The following is a 19,626-nucleotide window of genomic DNA, read 5'->3' on the forward strand; positions in this document are numbered from 1 at the left end:
CGCGCCCCCTGCAGGCGACCTAGTGTGGGTTAGGCACAATTTATAGTCAGTTTTGTGATAATCTAGATTAATAGTGGTATTAGAAATATAACAATTCCAGTAAAGATCTGCTATCTAGTTCTAGTTATTTAGCAGTTTTTTTTATGTAACATGCTGCATAATGAGAGGAAAACAAGTTGTCTGTGCTGTGGAGGATCAGACATCCCTCACGCTGGTTTCAAGTGGATTACGGTCCCATGTGGTTGCATGGAAAGAGACAGCGGTTGCATAATGCACACTGCTCAAGGGCTATTGTGGGCCTGCGTTATGCATGTCTCTGAGACAAAATAATACAAGTAAATAGGTCAAATAATACCTAATATATACTAAATATAGTATAATATACTGTTGAATTCTCTCTCCTCGGACAGATTCTACTCCAACTAGTAACCAGTCTATTGATAGGTGGTGAAATAGCTCTTTCGTAATATATTTTGAGTTGACCCAGTGTGTTGTTGCCTTTCTGTGACCTTTAACAATACTGTAATGTCCCAGGCTCACTTTTTAAAAAGGACAAACCATTGCAACCTCATTGACAGGCCTTATGTATATAAAGATCAGTCCCTATGTTATGTGTGTATGTTTATTCATGCAAACATCCCACACCCTAGGTGTAACGACAACTGCAAATGCTACACATAAATCACACAGGCTGCAGGCCAGACGACCTCTCCAGCAGGTTTCTCTCCAACCTGCCTCTCTCATTGGCTGCAGCTCCCCGACAGACTCCCTCAACTAGATATTTAGCTTTCTGGAATATGTCTGCAAGAGTCTCGGCTCACATCTGTGGAAAGTTCACAAATGGCATTCAAGCATCGATGTGCGAGTGTCAAGCCAATGCGGATCTGCCTCTGATCAGGGGAGATCCAAAACCATCTGCGGTGGAGAATCAGGGCTAAAGCTGCTAAAGCATGTTTTATTAAAAACATATCATGTTAAATTCTTTATGAATGAGAGCAAATGTGGACTGCAGATATAATTGTTAAATAAAGGAAGAAACTGCAAATTTGTTTGGGGATCCAAATAAAATGCGACCCACCTGTGCCAGTCTTTGGGAATGACAAATTTAATGTTATTCAGGCATGGTCAGTAATGTTGTTAATATGTGTGTATACGTGTATACGTATGTGGGTGAAGGTGCATTATAATTATACGCGTAATTTAACTTTGTTTTGTTTATTCATGTTTATGTATTTTATTATAATATTTGATCAGTATCTTACTATTAAGTCAAAATCTCATCAGCAGATGTGGAGATATCCTGACTTTTATTCCCTATTCTTGGCTTCAAATTCACTGGACTCCGCATTTCCCACAATGCAACTCCAATGTGTCTTTCAATGGTTTATATCCTTCAAGCTCAAGAGCTCCTCTACAGGATGCACACCACAAGCTGAGGAGTGAAATGAGTGAAATACCCCTTTAACCTCTTAAGACCTGGCATCCACATTCATGGACACTTTCAAAAACTACATAATGTCAAAAGATGATGCTTAGTTTTTATACTCATCAGGTCCCAATAAGCCCAAATAGCAAAGACAAATTAAAAATGCATTACAAAAAAAAAAACCTCAGGTCTTAGAAGGTTAAGTAATCTTGTCCTGAAGTACCGGAATCACATCTGTGAAAGAAACAATATTGTTGGATGTTCAGACACAAGCTTTAGATTTGTATTCTGTAGGCATCAGAAAATAACTAAATAGAGATTTTGTTTTCTACACTATTTTGTTATTTACACTTTTCCAACATATTCACAAGGCTAACTAAGGTTAACTTAAAATGTGTGTTATGTCTAATTTGACAATTAAAACCAAACAAAAAAGGCTTCGAGTAAAAGAGACATCTACCAGTCAGCTGTTGAATGTTGCACCAGTATGGCCGTGTGTGTGTGTGCACACACACACGCGGCCATACCTCTGCTGGATTGCAGAATCTACGGTTGTCTTGACCACCGAGTAGAAGAAGTTTGTGCTCATCATGTGACCACCTCTGATTCATCGATTGGACACACAGTTACAACACGTGATACACGACGCCCACGCTGCTCACGGACCAGTGCATGACTGCTGTGATGTTAGCGTTTTGTTCTGGACACGGTCCGGCGGTGGGAGACCCTTCACAGTCAGGATGAGATCGTTAGCATACAGTGAGCCAGGACAGACTCTCCACCCCGTCGTGTTTACCTTCACAGTCTTTTATTCAGCAGAGATCGTAAACAATAAGATCACAAAATATACATTAAAATTTCAAAAAGGATTTCTCACATATTTAAGAGTATAAATATTAAAGTTCTTTGGGGCGAGTAACAGCAACTGTATTTCAAATGTAAAAAGATTTGCATTTTTGTCTTATGATGAATATGATCATCCTCTCACTGACTAACACACATACGTTCACACACACAACCATGCTTAAACACTACATTCTTCCATGTGAACAGCCCCGCCTTCTCTCAGCAGCAGGTCCACAGCTCCTTCTCCGGTCTTTTCTTGTTCAGGACTTTAAAGGACCCGTACGGCGGAGAGGTTGCCGTCATAGTTTTCTTCTGTCTCTTCAATTTGGTACCAACAGCGACAACAATGTCCTCCACCTTGTCCTGCTGAAACGGCACCTCGCCATCACCCCGTTGGCCGCTCCCACGTTTGGTGGGCGGGTTCTTGGCGGATGTCTCGAAAGACGTCATGCTGTGGGCCTTGGCGAAGCTCGTCGCCTGCTCCTGGCTGACCTGGTTGTGACACCGGCTGGGGTCGCGGAGGTCACTCTTATTACCCACCAGGAACCTGGGAAGAGAAGAGGCAGCAGAGAGGGACAAAGTTAGGTGGATGTTGATTGAACAAGAAAGGTCCAATACTATTTTTTCTCATCCTCTGAACCTAAACTTGAAACGGTGAAAATGTACTTTTTTGAAATGTCTATTGACAGTATTTTCTGATTTATGGAGTGATAAAAAGGAGTTATCCAAGATTCCCTGTGAAAATAACTATGACTCTAAAATGTCAAAATACAACTTTTAGACCTGGAGTTATCAAAAGTTCACATTTCTTTTCTGGAAATTCATAACAAATAGCACATATTTGATAAGATAATGCATAATTTACTTTTTAATCACCTGGGGAAGGTTCATGGTGACATCTATGAGGTTATTTCCCCCGCATTCACCTGGTGTCTACTCTTAAAAACTAATGACACCAATCGTTTTGGTGACTCGCAGTGCGTTACCTGGGGATTTCCTGTCCGAGGGAGTTCTGCCTGCACTCTTCTATCCAGGACACCAGGCTGCTGAAGCTGGCGGGGCAGGTGACATCATATATGAAGAGTACAGCGTGGACATTGCGATAGTAGTGTTGCACCATGGACTTGCGGAAACGCTCCTGTCCTGCTGTGTCCCACAGCTGGAGCTGGTGGTGAGGAGGAGGAGGAGGGGGAGGAGGAAGAAACAAAAACGTGAGAAAGAGGAAATCAATGAGAGGGAAGGCACGGAAAGGATAGACATCATGTGAAACCAGCAGACACACACACGCACAGTGACATACACAGAAACTTGCAGTGAATCATCACTGAGAGGGAACAAAGAAAAGGGGTAAACAAGTTGATGCGATCATTAAAAATCTCTCTGATCGGCTTCGTCATGATCCTTGAATAATTTAAATCAAGGTCTAAATGTCAACGCACATAAACACACAAAACGACACAAGCCTAACGCAAAAACACAAACATATTTGATAACTATGGTCTCTGCTTTGAAAGGAATTTGCATAAAAACCTGGAAACACAGATTTGAAAGGAAAATCTTCAGATGCCGAGTCAATAATCAGCCTTCGAATACGAAGAACCTGCAAATGTTTGAATTAGCTTATGAGGACCCGATTTGGATTCGTCCTGCTGGAGTATTGATTTGATTGCCATGAGATTGGCTTAATAGACTTGAGGTTAGATTTAAACTGAGACTTGACTCGGCTTGTCTTGGACTTGCCCCAGAAGTCCGATAAACAGCTCGGGTAACATTACAGGGAACTTTGTATGAAAATAAAAATCTGTTCTGCCGAAACAGAAGACACAAGATTTGTCTGACTCCATTATCAATTTTTGTGTACTGGGCAGAAACCTCATCTACCCTATAAACAAATCCTCAGTCACCACTGACAGACACTTCCTCTGTCATGTGGTCGTTTCAAAATATAGTATATTCAGGAAATAGCAGCGACCAACCAACACCCACACATTGAACATGGAGCCACGAAATCAGAAGAGTACCGTACGTGCGTTTTCAACCATGGGGTTAACATTGAACTTCAGGATTTCAAAAACCACAGCTGAATATAAAGGATTTAGGAAGCTGCTGATGTGTTTTGCTAACACGCCACTAGAATAAAGCATGTCATTTTCACAGAGATTCACAGCCTGCTTTAGTTCTGCAAACAAGCAGCTCTGCTGATTTTCTTCCACCCAGAGAATACTCAGTCATTCAGTCTGGGACAAATAAAATAATAACTCAACAGAGCATCTCTCTGCAGTGAAGAAATAGGAGGGAATAAACCATAAAAACAGTCTAAAACACGATGGAGTCAGGGTTAAACAGCACAGACATCTGCAAGAGAATATATGCCAGTTTACACATGGAGTCCTTGTCGAAGCTTTTAATTAATTGAGCAACTAATTCATTGTGGAAAGGATTACAACCTTGAAGAACATGTATAACTTAATTTCTGTCACTTTATTTGGCGACTCATGTTGTTTTAAAACAAAAGAACTGATTGGAAGAGCGTAAAAAAAATCCGTCGCACGTACCTTGATTTTCTCTCCGTGGATCTCCAGCTGCCTCTCGCGGAAGTCCACCCCGATGGTGGCCTCCACTCTTCTGGGGAACTCTCCGGCGCAGAGTCGGTGCGTGAGGCAGGTTTTCCCCACGCCGGAGTCCCCGATCACCAGCACTTTGAAGGTCCGGCAGCGGGTCAGCAGCGATGACACGCTGCCCAGAGAGTTCGAGAACTCCAGAGAGGACTCCATCACCCCGTCGGTCGCTCACCGGAAATACACGCAGTCGGTCTCCGAGAGAGGGGTTTGTGGAGCCGCGGCGTCGCTTCGGTCTGACCGAAGGGGGACAAACCCTCCCTGAAGACGCTTCGCGGAGGAGAGGAGGAGATTCCTTCGGCAGCATGGTGATGATTGGTGCGTCACCATTCACGCTGCTGTGGATTCCACTGAAAGCACGTGTGTTTTGAATTCCTCAAAATAAATTATTTATGTTGAACCGAATAGAAGATATAGGTATATTCTACTATCTGTGCTGCTGCCACGCTATATATTTACAGTATATACATGCTTGTTATGTATGATTTTGGTGTAAAATGAACACAAAGAGGATCACATACGTTAACAGCAGGTATGTTGAGCATTAACACAACTTGTTTCACACTGACAAGCATTCAGAATATACTCCCCTCATTGAAACACAAGGTTCAACAGAAAGGCATGCTTCTTTAAATCCGTTTTGACTCCTCAAACAATGCAAAGAAAAGTTAATTTGTGTCCCGGAGAGGTCACCAGACTATCACAGTAGATATGTAGAGACAGCTCAGAAGGAACAGATGGAACCTGAACCCAGAGCGGGACTCGAACCCGGCACCCTCTTGCTGTGAGGCTGCAGTGCTAACCACTGTTAGTGCAGACAATGATAATAATAATTAGTAATTATTTTAGTTTTTTAAATTAAAAAGTTATGAAAACATGTATATAATCATTGATTCAATAATTACTTAATATTTGGTATGTATATTTCAGTTTGAAGTGGAAAAATATGAATATATCATATTTTTACAGCAGTTTTTGGGAAGCTAACATGTTTTGTCCTCAGAGACACGACTCTTAAGGGTTCAAATCTGTGTGGACTTTATAAACTCTGAGCAGCAGTCAGTGCATGACGTTCGTTCATTCTTTATTTTATTTTAGACTGAACATGAGGATTATTCCGCAAGTAGCACATGGTACATAGTAGGCCTAGTAGCAACAATGTTTTGAGTGTATCGAGTTTACCAACAACTTTTGTATCTAAACGCCAGGAGCTGCTATCTGAATAGATTCTACCGAAAATACCAAATGCATGTTTCAGTGGATTCTCTTTCAAGCTGTGTGGAAAAACTAAACCGTAAAATGACCGTCAGTCAGTATCAGAAAATACTGCTGACATTCGATGGTAAGAGAACTCATCATCAAAAAGTGTAAATAGAAATCTATCTAACTTTGTGTTGGTTGCCTGTGTGTATGCACAACAGAACTATTACATTATGTTATACAAGTAAACTCCCTCATCCAGTCACCTGCCTCGTCAGTGGAACATGCTGCTGCCCCCTACTGGTGAAATTACTTGTTATATTTCTCCACCTAACTTCTCTCCTAGAATAATAATAAAATTACACTGAGTAACTAAAGAATCACCTAGTTTTTTCATATGTTGGACCTACAGTGAGGCGTTGCAATACTCTGCTGTGTTTGAGATGGATTATTTTTAACCCAAAATCAAACTTTTAAATACACTTTTATGCATTTTATATCGCCAGCTACATCTGCGGACCGGTAAACACTGGCTACACATACAGATGAAAAAGTAGTAAATTGTTTTTAGTTTGGTTTTAATACAAAAATCCAGAGATATCATACATCGCCATCTCAGATTTAATCTTTCACATTAGAACCCAAATTAGAGGAATAGGGGGGAAGAAACGATTATTGGTGAGAAAAAAAGGTGGAGGAACAGAAAAAAAAATAAACACCAAATTCCAATCGATCATACGTTTACTTGCCGTGTAACATTTACACTCCTGTCATCTTGGGCAACGGGCTTGGATGCTGAACTCTGACCTTTAGAGGAGCGGTTTTAATTAGCAGAGACGAGCCTTCTGAAGCAGGATGTTTCCACTCTGTCTGTTTAGAGTCCCTGTGCACGTTCAGATAAAACCATTTCTACAGCATCAACACAAGCGACTCTGCAAAGAGGCTCGGTGTAACCACTTCAACCCGATCTAGAAATGATCAATAAATTGAGTTTCAAGTTTCATTGATCCATAACAGACAGGAAGATGTCTACAGTATTGCTTAGATCTATCTGACTCTCAGTGCTATGTAAAAATGTTAAAGAGTAGCAATATATTTGAAACTGAGCGCAACACACAACCTTTACAGTTTTTAATCTGTGCTACACGGTGCTCCATATTAACAGACAGAGGATTACATATTCCCAAATCTAACCAGGAACTGTCAGGGAAGAAAACAAAAACAAAACACTGTTCACATGTGAGGCGACATTCTTCGTGCTGTACCCCGGCAGAGATCGGGCCTTCCTCACACACTCCACTGCACTGCCACATGTAGATTGGCAGTTTACCTGGGCGTGACAGCAGATAGATACGCCTGTGGTTGCTGGATGTCCTCAGTGTCTACTCTGGGTCCTCAGTTACTCCTCCTGCTCAGCTTCCTACAGATCTGTCAGAGATCAGATCCACTCAGCTCAGTCTCCCGTACCCCAGTGACAGTTGTGTCCTATTTTCATTTAAGTTAGCTGTTTTAAAAGATGGGGGGGACGCAGTATGCGATATGCGTGTAACAACAGCACCGAGTCAAACTCCAGTGGTTGCTGTCACTGTTATTGATCATCTCAGAGGAAACCGACAGTCCGCGTCAGTCCATCACAGTTTCTCCCGACAGTTTGCCAATAACTGTTTATTTTCATTTTCAGCTTTCAGCAGATTTGTTGTCAGCTTTATTAAAAAAGTAAAATGGCCATTCTGTTGTCTTCCTCTCCCCCCTCCCCCTCCTTTCCCACAAATATACACAACTGCACACATGCTCTCAACACACACACACACACTCACACACACGCACGCACACGCACGCACACACAGTCCTGATTTTCACCATGTGGGAGAGAGCCAAGCCATGCCAGGACAGACCCAATTAAGCTGAGCCAAAGAACGAAACACCCATTTTCGCTTCCCCATGTCTGGCTCTACAAAATGGCTGCCAGGCGTACCACAAGGCTCCGTGCTCGGCCCTTTTCCTTCTCTCATCTGCTGTTGTTCTATCGTGCTCACATCTCGTTGGCTAGCTCCTCCGTTTCCGTGGAAACGTCTCCATTGGCGATCTTGGTGGTCTCCTCGTATCCGGGAGGCGTGAAAGCTAGCGTGTAGGGGTAAAGCTTGTGACACTCGGCGCGGTACGACTCGGCACGCTCCTTACAGTCGCCCAGCAGGGCGCTCCGAAGACACTCCAGGACCTCTGTGCAGATCTGATGGGGAAGAAAAAGGTTAGCGACACATTTTAAATGGTAGCTCTACACATTGGAATTGTATTTCTTAAAAGTCAAGCTTAATTACTACTGATAACATACACTGATGCTGATACATAATTCCATTAATGCATACCTGTATGGTTCGGTTGTTGAGTGACTCATCTAGTGCTGTGGCCAACTCTGCTGCCTTCGTTTCCGTCGATGCATCCAGATAAACCATCATCTTAGCAGCTGCCGGAGGGAGAGAACAGTGCCAATACTGAGAAAGGGTGTGCTTGCAACAAAGGTTTGTTAAAACTTGAGGAAGGTTTTAAGATGGACAGAGGAAGCTCAATCCTGTATATCATCAGAGATAAAAAGGAAACAAAACTCAAGATGGAAATATCCAAAGATGACGATTTACGGAAGGTACAACATACAACCACAACCACAAGCATCTTTCCTTTACAGCAGTGCAGCTGCTGAGATTGGGAGGGACCACTTATGGGACCTGTCCCAACTTAATTTTGCTCTCAAAATGGCCCTGATTGAGCATATTCCCCTAGAGGGTCCAACATCAACCACAACCCCAGTTTGGAGAAACAGACTATATTCTGTTGTGGGGGGCAGCAGCAAAAATACAGCAAAATACATTTAAGCCACCTAAAATTAAGGCATGCCTAAAAAAAATTGATATATCATTATATTTACAATATAATCAAATGGAGAACTGAAATTATGTTTTAGTTTCAGTTCCGTTCGAAGCATTGAAAGTCTTCTAAATATAGCGTACACTTTAACGGTTATTGATGTTTTTAGGTGAGTCTCTTTTTTAGGTTGCTAAAATACATACGTTAAATGTGTGTGTGTGTGTGTGTGCGTGTGTGTGTGTGTGTGTGAGAAAGACAGAGAGAAGTTTACCAGCCAGTCGGTGTGGTATGGAGTTTGAGTGCTTTGTGAGGTAGGCCTGGTTGAAGCTCATGGCGTTGCTGTCTCCAAACAGCCGAGTGATCTCCTGCTTCAACACCGTCCTGACCCCCTCCGGCAGCTCCGTGCTCTCAGAGACTAAAAGAAAAGAGAAGCAGAAGATGGGAGGAGTGTGAGGAGCAATGATGTAAAACAGTCAATGAAAAGAAGTATGGAGAAAAGGCAAGAGGAGGTGTTTGGCAGTAAGTTGGTAGGGGAAAGGGATGTTTGAATAAAGGAACAAATATAGGTATGTGAAAAGAAATACAAAGGACTACATAAGGTGCATTGTGATCCAACAGCTGGTATTAATGAAGACCCTTCTCTCTTACCTCCTTTAAAGAAGCGTACTAGACACTGGTGTAACCACGGGTGGTTCGGGTCAATGGCCAACGCTCTCTTCACCGATTGGAGCATCAGCAGGTATTTTTCTGAAAACAGAAATCTGTGTGAAGCAGAACAGTTTCAACATGGTAATAAATAAATAAAAAGTATAGTTAAAGATGTGCTCGCCAACCTTTCCTGAAGTAGATCTCAAAGGCCATTAAGTGGGTGTCTATTTTGTCTTTGACCAGGTGTTTGAGAGGAATCAGAAACTTGACGGCTTCTTCCAGTGGAGTTTCTACCTGTAAACAGGAAGTGACGGAGGGAAAACACAAATCACCTTGACTGATTGCACTTGTATCCTATGTGTTCCTGGGTGAGCGGCGTCAAAGACTAACATTTTTCATGTTTCTCTCTTACCTTGACCAGCTTGTCAGGAATGAGCTCCTCCTTTGGCCCTCCGATCTCCTCGTCATCATCCTCCTTCTTCTTCTTCTGGTTCTTAAGCTGCTTCTCCTTTTCTGCGTTCTTCTTCTCCTCCTCCAGCTGGGCCTTCTTCTGGGCTCTCCGCTGCTTGTTCCTCAGCTTCTTCAGCTCTTTGTCAGAGAGGTTAGCTGGAGAAGAGGGTAATGATGAACAAAATGTACAGATTTCCTCTTTTTGGAAAGTTAGTACTGGGAGAGTCCCCTCACCGGTGTCGGCCTGCAGCTCCTTGCTGTCATCAGTCAGGGGATTGTCATGGAGGCTCAGGTAGATCTGGATGGCGCTGACGGCAGCCTTGTAGTAGAAGGGATGCATCCGAAGAACGTCCTCCAGCTTCAGTAGGTCCACGTAGGAGCGTAGCGTCATCTTCCTCATGCAGTAGGTGTGGAAATCAAACTGGTCATCTGTGATCTCCACAAAATGCTGATGAAAGAGTAAAGAAAAAAAGTCAATGAAGGATTCGACACATACCTGGAACTTAGAAATATTTAATTGGGGGTAGCTTAGGAGTCTCATGCAAACATTGCATGAAATAATATACAAGTACAATCCATTATATTAAGGGCTCACCCTTTCAATCTCGTGGCATTTCTTGAGGGCGTCGCCAAACTTGTTCATGGACTTGTAGGCGAGTGCACACTCCGTCTGGAACCACATGCACTGCATCTCGTTGAGGTTCTCCACTGCAGACGCGCCCTCCTGGACAAAGCAAAAACCGGCATATGCTCAACTGTTGGCTGCTGCAAACAGAATGGTCGCCTACAAGCAACTTGTATGAGGCTATTGTTCTTGTTTTACTGTGGATCTATTGTTATTTGTGTACAGAGTTACTTATTTCATTTAAGAGACCAGTGTTGTCAGATTAAGTTACAATTTCAAACTCTTTTTACCTGGAGCCGTCTTATCATTAACTTATTAAATTCATAAATTACATTTAAATGAATAACCCCTACATATAATATACCTTTATTCATATGTATTTATAGTAATAGATAAGGTTCATGGGTCTCCAGATTCTATAAGTTCTGTTAATTGACTTAACAGGAAATACAATCAGAATTTTGTTGGGACATTTTCCAGAAGTTTTCTTCAGTTGCCAGTGTGTACTTGTGTACACACCCCCAGTTTCTCTTACCCGGGTGAACTTGGAGCACATTTCCTCTGCCTCTTTGACCATGCTAGCCTTCAGCATGTACTTGGCACACTTGGAGTTGATGAATCTGTCAGCGGTGTCCAGAGCCTGGGCTTCATCCATCCACTGAGCAGCCTCTTTGATGTTCCCAGCATGCTGCATGAGGACAAAGGCCAATACGTGAGTCATGACAGAGCAGCAGCATTTAGTGTATGTATATTAAGTTATAACTGTGAACGCATGCAGGAATCCGTGGCGTATGTTACCTTGTAGATCTTGGCTTTGATAAGGAAGAGTTCGATGAGCGTAGGCGTGCTCTCAATGGCTGCGTTGATGTATTCTAGTGCCAGTGTCTGTTGGCCAATCATGTCAAAGTGCTGTGCCAGGAAGTACTGCACCCAGAGCAACGTTGTTGGTGGTTCCTCCTTACCGTCATCTGCAAAAGGGGAATGAGAGATTGTGTAAGTTTATGTCTCTTCGAGGTTGGAAACAAAATACTGCAGACAAACAGAAATGAAACATGTTGGTATAAACCATTTGATTCTGTCAATATTGTTGATTAGAAAAAACATTGATCATCATCACGTGATTTATACATTTTCTCCTCACCGTTCTGGTTGAACATTCTACAGCTTTTTAATGTGGTTTCATAGCCGACCACCAAGTCTTCGATTATTGCCACCTGTAAAAGACAAAGAGGACATTAGTTCAACTGCGGTATGGAGTATGCAGCTGTGAGTGAATACTTGAGAATAATTTAAAGGAATGGTTCAGGTCTTCCAAAGTAGGGTTATACGAGGTACTTAACCATAATTTGTATTACACATAGTAGGTGACAGTTAGCCTCTCCCCAGTTTGGAGAAACAGATAAACTATCAGGAGCAATAAAATGTACTGTGGTGGACAGGGGAAGCAGCAAATGTATTTCAGATACCTAAAAGAAAGGTTCAGCCAAAAAAAAAGATTTGCAATATAGTGTAGACTTGAACGTATATCGATATATTTTTTATTTGTAGGTGGGCCTTTGTTTTAAGCAAAATATTTGGCCCCATCCACAGCAGTACATTGCTCTGCTGCTGTGCGGGTCCTCTGCTCCTCAAACAGACCCACTTCTTGAAATCCGAACTATGCCGTTAACCTAGTACACAGGGATCTTTCCCTAAGATTGACCTCTCTTCCTTCAGTGCATTATTTAAGCTGGTTTAAAGTGAAGTGTCATTGTGATTTAGAGCAGTCGTCCGTCATGTCTTAGCAGCAGCGCTGTCACCTTTTCTTTGTCGTTGTACAGCGATTTGAGGGTGGTGAAGACAGGCGGACAGCCTTTACTCAAGTTCAACCGCAGATACCTGTCCAGACACTCTCTGAACTTCTCACCTGCAAAACAAATAAAGAAAGGTTGAGTCAAACCTGGGAACTCAAAAAGTGTGAATATGATCAAACAACTCAAGCTAAAACAGGCTACTACATTCATACAACACAGAGGGAAGTCACTATTTTGGTTAAGAGGAGACTTATTATTGGCCACACCAGAGAGGAAGTTGAGGGGCAGCCGACGAGGAACCAGTCCTTTGGGAAACTTCTCCCAGGCATCTTCATAGATCTTTTGTCTGGCTTCTACACTGCCTGGAAGAAGAAGAAGAAAAATGAATATAATCAGATGATGATGATGCCAACATTTCTATCAGACTGGATAATGTGTCATACCTGGCTTTAGCGCATTTTCCAAGCCGCGGTAATAAGACCAGTTCTCTGGGTTCCTCTCCTGCAGACGGCGGTAGACCTCTGTTGCCTCATCCAGGCGGTCCAACTTCAACAGTAACTCTCCTATGGAAATATGAGAGAAGAGCTTTGGTCAAATTCAACTCGAAAAAAGTTGGAGAAGCCACTAAAAGTGTTGATCTTGAATAAATAAATAAAAATACAGCCCTGAAAGTCTCTTAGTGAAACAAATAAGGTACAAAGAAACTAAATAGCAAAGCTTCCACCTGCTCTCTTGAGCATTAGGAATCTCACATCATGAAAAACTGTCATCGATTCTGGTCTCGATGTAAATTAAAAGCCTGAAATAAACCGTATGTAAAAAAAAATACCTCCATTGTACATTTTTGTAACCCACCTCGAGTCTCCTCCACAGCCAGTTTGTCACAGATTTGCTTCTCGTAGTTGGACAGATGTTCCAGGGCCTCCTTGTAAAGGCCTGCTTCCCTCAGCACTTGGTTCTGGTACAGCAGCAGCTCGCTATACTCGTAATCCACTTTGTCTGGAGACGTCTGGACAAACAAATAGGTTGTTAGTGAAATCAAGATGTTCTACAAGCGGCCGTGAAAAAGTACTGGAGTTGCTTGGTGGACGTTTGCATCTATAAGGTTGGGAAACGCTGCTTTTTTCCTTCATGTATATGTGCAGCCCAGACATATTGGCTTGTTGTATTAAACACGAGCTCCAGAGTGAGACCATTTTAGGCATTTATTGTGATTTATTGTTTGTGTTGAGATTTAAATTAAAAAAAAGAAAATTATCTTGATTCCCATTTATAGTAATTTACATCTTGTGTTAAGAAATTAACAGTGTATATGGGAACATTTTGGGTGCGCCTAAATTATGTGCTGTTGCACCTAAAAGAAAAAGTTAAGCGCACAAGTGCGACAAATGAAAAAAAAGTTAGTCTGGAGCCCTGAAACACATGGCACAAAGACAGGAAGTGGACTGCTCTTATCAGGAGCAAGCAGGGGAGAGTGAGCTCTGTTGTGGTCGCAAAGACAGAAAAAAGACCCATGTCTAAAACTGTTCAGAGGAAGGACCGACGTGCTTAACAAAAGCACACACTGTAATTCAGATAACTCATCATTCAGCAAGTATCTCACCTCATACATGAAGAATGAGGAGGACAGACTTTATATATAGAGAACTACTGACCTGTTGTGTTTTCCGGAACTCCTCAATGATCTTTGCAGCCATCTCGTAGTCTTCCAGGAGGTGATAGGCGATGGCGTAGCCGATCCAGGAGGCCCGCTGCGCTGGACGCAGCTGCAACAGCTGGTATCGTGTCTCCTACAGGCAAAAAAGAAAAAGCATTGATGCCTGGTTGTTACAAGCTCACTCAGGCAGAACTTAAACACCCAATACTTGGGCTGCGGCAGATCACAAAGTCACGGTTCGGATCGTATCGTGGTCTTAATTCACAGACCGGCTCAGCAGGAAAACTTTTAGTAACGCCCTGATAATGTTTTTTAAGCATCATAAGCTGCTTATATCTAGTGTTTGGAAGTTAAAAACATCATAACTCCTTCGTTCTTCACGATAAAATGTTGACAATCATCTGCGGTTCACAACTGTTGAACCAGGGCTGGGTTGGGGGTTCGTACAGATCAACTACAGTCCGTTACACCACTACCTAATACACACGACTCGGAGCCCCTCCCTTTCACTCACTCATCCATTTTTTAATCCTTTCAACCAGACTTCATCTTGCCATTTCCTAACTCCCACTAAATAAGCTTCCAAATCCCAAGCTGTGTCCCAGGAGAGCTGTTCTACATTATCAAGCCCGACTGCAACCTGATATCTGCCTGCTGATATGCTCCGTCCTCTCCAAAATGAGGGCCGTACTGCGTCCTGGACGAAGCCAAGTGACAGATGGAAGTGTGCATTCGAGAAAGTTCCTTCCCCAATAAATATTTAAGGCTGTTATATTCTTCTATTACTAAGAGAAGTTGCCATATTTCTTAAATCTGCTTCTCACAACTGGGTGTGGACTACGGCGTGCTCCTCTACAGATGGCCCTGTGGCCTCACCTTGAGTGGTGCGGGACTGAAGATGGGTTTTAGTGTAAGATTAAAAAGCGTAGCTCAGAATAATTATTTCACAAGATCGAAATCATCCACTCATAACTCCCATGTCACTCCTCACCCTGTAGCCCTCCAGGTCTCTCATCTGGATCTGCAGCAGGGACAGGTCTCGGAGGATCTGCAGGTTGTCCTTGTCCCACTTCAGAGCGTTGCGGTAACACTTGATGGCCTCGTCGTACTTCTTATCCGAGCGCTGCAGTAGGCCGTATACATGCCAGCCTGGGACGCACATGAGGTTAAGGAACAATCTCCATTCAATCTGACATCATCAAGTTACTATTAAAAGGGTATACAGAAGCATGCAGCAATGATGTCCTGGTGACTGGGGTCACAGGGGCCCAATAAGCGTCTCCTGGTTAGAAGGGACAACCTGATGATGGTTCTCTAACTTTTGCTAGCAGAACGGGACTTCTTGAAGAAGTTAACTGCTGAATTGGTTTTAAATAGGACTTATTTGAATTCAATTCATGTATTAAGTTTGTAAATAGGTTAAAAAAATAATGAAGAATGTCCATAGCAACTCCCTAGAGCCCCAATTGATGGAATAAATGACCAAAATCACCAGGATTTCAAAAACACACATTGTATATCAAAAAACCTCCCTCAAAAGTATAGACCACACATCCAAGACACATGTTCGCCAAAGGCTCCTGATGATAGGAAATGACTGCTGAAGCTAAAAAGAGACAGTATTGCATTGTCTGCTCTGTATGTTGACTTTAGGCTGAGACGGCCCAGCACTTATCTCCTGGAAAATGTGCACAGATTTCCCTCAGGTCTGGTAGTCACATGGAGAGAGAGAGCGGGACAGAAAGAGAGCAATGCGAGAGGATGTGCTGACTGTTGTCCACAAAGAGCTCCTCAGCACAATGTGCATCACAAAGTCCCGGGGCATCAGACACACATCAACTCTTCATATACAAAAAGGCACACCAGCTGAAGGTTTAAAATTTAAAATCTGATGCAAATAATCAACAAATATGATTTAAGACCCCAAAACTTATGGAGCAATCTCATCACCTGCATAAAGATAAGCACATTTGTAACATTTTAAATACATATTCAATTAATATGTCCAAGAACATATATTAGACAGACATTATGACTCATACTAGGCCTTGCCTTTTTTTCCTGGCATAGACACCTCTTATTTAGCAGTAGACAGACAGGAAACACGGGAGAGAGAGGGGGATGTGACATGCAGCAAAGGCCGTCTGGCCGGGATTCGAACCGGGGTCGGCGTACATGGCATACGCTCTAACCACTCGACCACCTGCGCCCCAAATAATAGACGGTTTTTAATGATGAAAGACAACTTAAAATGCTGAACTGCAAACTAATAGGCTAATATCATTTGACTTTTACTTGGTCATTTGTTGATTAAATAACATCATCCGAGTCAAAGACACTCAAGGCATACATTATGTGTTCCATGACATTAATAAAGGATACAGACGTGGCTCCTGAGGTCATTGCGCAGACCTCTTCTCACCAGGTCATAGGCCTCCTCCTTCTTCCCCAGACAGTTCAGGGTCAACCCCTTCATCGCCAGAGTTTCTGCAGGGAGACACAAGGCAACAACAGACAGTAATTAATACAGTGCATAGCTCCCCATTCACAGAACGTTCTCATCCATTTGTCTGCTGCTTACCTCCATGCTCTGCGAACTTGGGGTTGGACAGAATTTGTTTGCAGAACTTGAGCCCATTTCTGTATTGCTTGTGTTCGTAACATCTCTGTCATGGGAAGAACAGAAAAAAACAACACATTTAGCCACAAGAACAAGAGTGATATTTCAGAGAGTGAAGCAGCACAACACTCATCCTGGAGTTCACAGCCTTGTCCCGACACCTGATAACGAGCTCAACTCCATATTTCACTTGTGTATTGATAGATCACTTTCTTGTAATCCATACCAGAGAACTACAAGCTGGTGCCTGGAGGCAGAATGTCAACCACAGCTGGAACAGCATATAGTATAGTGTATGTATAGTATAGTAGTAATATAGTATAGTGTGGCTAAGTCAGCAGTCATGGTCACATATTCAGTGTGATTTGATACAACAGCAATTATATATCAATTCATTATGACTTCAACAGCAGAACATGAGACAATGTACTCCAGAACTATTCCCCCAAACTGACCATATTATTAACATTTATCAGCCTTCTGCATACAGCTGAGCATAAATGTGGAATCAGACTTTTTACTAAAGACACACACTGTATTACACCACCTTAAAGGAATTACCAGCTTTTTACCCTGAAGTTATATTTAGTATGCAGTTGCACAATCAATGGTACACAACCTCCTCTCCTTTTAAGCTGATCACTGTGAGTGTGTATGCTTGTGAGTGAGAGATAGAGTTAAGCTGGCAGATGGCATTTCGTTGTCCCACCGTCAAAATCACTAAATGTGAAAAAAATAATAATAATAATAATAATATATATATATATATATATATATATATATATATATATATATATATATATATATATATTACGTCAGCCTCAAATATGGGTGACGAGGTTGGTTATGAAATTATAAGTAATTCACTGTTGAACTAAGTGGAGGATTGCAACATTAGCAGAGATTTCGGATCAGAGCACAGAAGAAACCGGCTCATGCCCCGTCAGTTGCTGGATGGCGCTGCAATACTGTACTTTTACTGAAGTGCATGAATGACAAAGTCACACAAAACTGTGCATACTGGTGCAAAAGAGTTGCATATGTGTGAAAACTACGACTGCATTGAATTTCTGAAATATAAACGTAGATAGCTCTCATACTGCATTAGTTTGCAGCTGCATGGAATTGTTGGGTCTCTGTACTTCCAAAGTTTAGAGGATTGTGGGTGAGCTGTTTTTAGATGCAGCTTGTTCTCCGGGGGGAATGCCTGCTTTCATCCTGCAACATGCTGATGCATGTTATGCAAATCTCTGTATATTTGTAATCGATGAGGTCCATTACCACTGAGAGTCGCCCAAGCACTTCTGTTAACGGGTGTAAGAGGCTAACAGAGAGGAATTTGACACACAAGATTTACAGTATGGACTCAAACCTGAACCAGCTCATTTACTGAACTGTTACATCCAAACTTGTTATAACGGGCGAAAATGTTTGGTCCAGCTCAGGACTTCATCAGGACACCTGACATGGTGACAGCGATGGCTTGGGCTTTCCGTGCACGGAGGCTGTTTCTTCCATCATGCTTGGTGCAAAAGGAAGGGGATGAGGATGCCGTCTCAGGGCTCAAGAGACAAGTGGAAGATGCTCTACAGGACAGTGGTGTAGAAGTGACTCTGACTGAGGACTTTCTCTGCCCATTCCTCTGAGAAGACCAAAGTAATGAACTACTAATTTAGTTTTTAATATTGCCTCATTATATATTGACAATCTCAGCTCAAGATTAACTCACTTAGCAGCTTAAGCTTTCAACTGCCTTTTCCAGCATATTTTGCTCTTGGTGATTCAGAGCATTTCTGTGTCCTTGTCCATTTAATACAATTGACACAGGCAACAAAGGACAATGCTGTTATCAATGTGTAAAAGTTCCACACTGCGGACATGTTTTGTTTTAGTAACGTGATACTAGCACACGCCTGTGCTGTACTGTATATTTAATATAAATTTAGCAACATTAACACCTCCAGCTGTGCTTAATATCCAGTGTGTTCTCTACCTCACCCAAAATAACTCTGCCTCCTTATTTACAGAGAGGATCTGTGTGAGTGGCGGCTCTTAGCTGCAGGGCTCGCTGCAACTGGTGCAACCATTAAGCTTCATTTAAAATCACTTGCCAAAAGCACTGACGCCTGGGACAATAGTTCAGTTGTGAGACAACCTGGTAGCGATATGGTTCTATACAAATAATACATCGAGAGATGGATAAATAACTTCAACTTCAGGAGACTCTGTTTCACTCTGCTGAACCTGTCCCACAGCATGCTGAGCACTGAACAGAAAACATCAGGGGCTTCCCTTTGGTGTGGGCAAGTTGCTACAAGTAGTATCAGTGAAATGAAGTATTACATCCATTAGTCAGGACCTTCTTTTTTTGTCAGTGCCCCTTGCAGCACCGTGGGACTTTTCAGCTTCTCTCTCACTACTATTGGATGTTTTTAAGTTTACCCCACTCACGTCTGCAACACAGTTTTACCATTTGGCTGGATGCATTTTTGTCCCTGCAAATTAAAATGCAGCACAAAAGCTGTCATGTCAGAACAAGACTGCAATGAAGCATTGATGAAAATTACCTCTTCTGTAAGCTGTGCAAGAACAAACTTTAGGGAAAACTAACAGTCAAGAAAAGTGGCACCCTGACCACAACAAGAACGAAATGGAAACTCAAACTCCAGTGCCATGCAGAAGCTGGATATCTGCCAACTTCTAATAATGCATTTGGGCACTCAGTGGGGGGGAGCAAAAAATACATAGGGGTGTGGTCCACTTCTGGCTACAGCTAAAGGGAAAACTGTTTCAAATCTAAAAATCATATCCCCACTGCAGAACGGTAATTAATGACAGTAATTTAATAATACTGGGTTCTCATCCGTGCAACAACTTAACC

At 42.4% G+C, this 19,626-nt stretch overlaps 2 protein-coding genes across 3 annotated transcripts in view; both read right to left on the reverse strand.

The window, feature by feature from the left end:
- LOC311010245 (N-alpha-acetyltransferase 15, NatA auxiliary subunit-like) overlaps positions 1-19,626 on the reverse strand; it is a 35,670-nt gene that overhangs the window by 14,279 nt on the left and 1,765 nt on the right. The window contains exons 2-20 of one of the 2 annotated variants that reach the window (XR_014596755.1): positions 16,707-16,791; positions 16,508-16,612; positions 15,117-15,274; positions 14,124-14,258; positions 13,324-13,477; positions 12,912-13,031; positions 12,735-12,830; positions 12,475-12,581; positions 11,817-11,889; positions 11,474-11,643; positions 11,211-11,363; positions 10,646-10,774; positions 10,285-10,498; positions 10,013-10,206; positions 9,786-9,894; positions 9,601-9,699; positions 9,224-9,367; positions 8,457-8,554; positions 7,904-8,320 (exon numbers count right to left, since the gene is read on the reverse strand). Coding sequence is in view for 1 of the 2 variants with exons in the window: in XM_084004835.1 (XP_083860961.1) it covers positions 8,123-8,320; positions 8,457-8,554; positions 9,224-9,367; positions 9,601-9,699; positions 9,786-9,894; positions 10,013-10,206; positions 10,285-10,498; positions 10,646-10,774; positions 11,211-11,363; positions 11,474-11,643; positions 11,817-11,889; positions 12,475-12,581; positions 12,735-12,830; positions 12,912-13,031; positions 13,324-13,477; positions 14,124-14,258; positions 15,117-15,274; positions 16,508-16,612; positions 16,707-16,791 (2,541 nt within the window). In the remaining variant the exon portion in view is untranslated. Of the gene's footprint in view, positions 1-6,313; positions 8,321-8,456; positions 8,555-9,223; positions 9,368-9,600; positions 9,700-9,785; positions 9,895-10,012; positions 10,207-10,284; positions 10,499-10,645; positions 10,775-11,210; positions 11,364-11,473; positions 11,644-11,816; positions 11,890-12,474; positions 12,582-12,734; positions 12,831-12,911; positions 13,032-13,323; positions 13,478-14,123; positions 14,259-15,116; positions 15,275-16,507; positions 16,613-16,706; positions 16,792-19,626 lie in introns of those variants that run through there. The other variant, XM_084004835.1, reaches the window with a different exon arrangement.
- LOC311011659 (ras-related protein Rab-33B-like) lies at positions 2,238-5,086 on the reverse strand. The gene is made up of 3 exons (XM_084006726.1): positions 4,828-5,086; positions 3,259-3,437; positions 2,238-2,819 (listed from the first exon to the last, which is right to left on the reverse strand). Exons 1-3 carry the CDS (start codon positions 5,044-5,046, stop codon positions 2,492-2,494), a joined length of 726 nt encoding a protein of 241 aa, XP_083862852.1. The 5' UTR covers positions 5,047-5,086; the 3' UTR covers positions 2,238-2,491.

The sequence above is a fragment of the Eutrigla gurnardus genome (assembly GCF_963514095.1).
Source record: "Eutrigla gurnardus genome assembly, chromosome: 3".
In the NCBI taxonomy this organism is placed as follows: domain Eukaryota; kingdom Metazoa; phylum Chordata; class Actinopteri; order Perciformes; family Triglidae; genus Eutrigla; species Eutrigla gurnardus.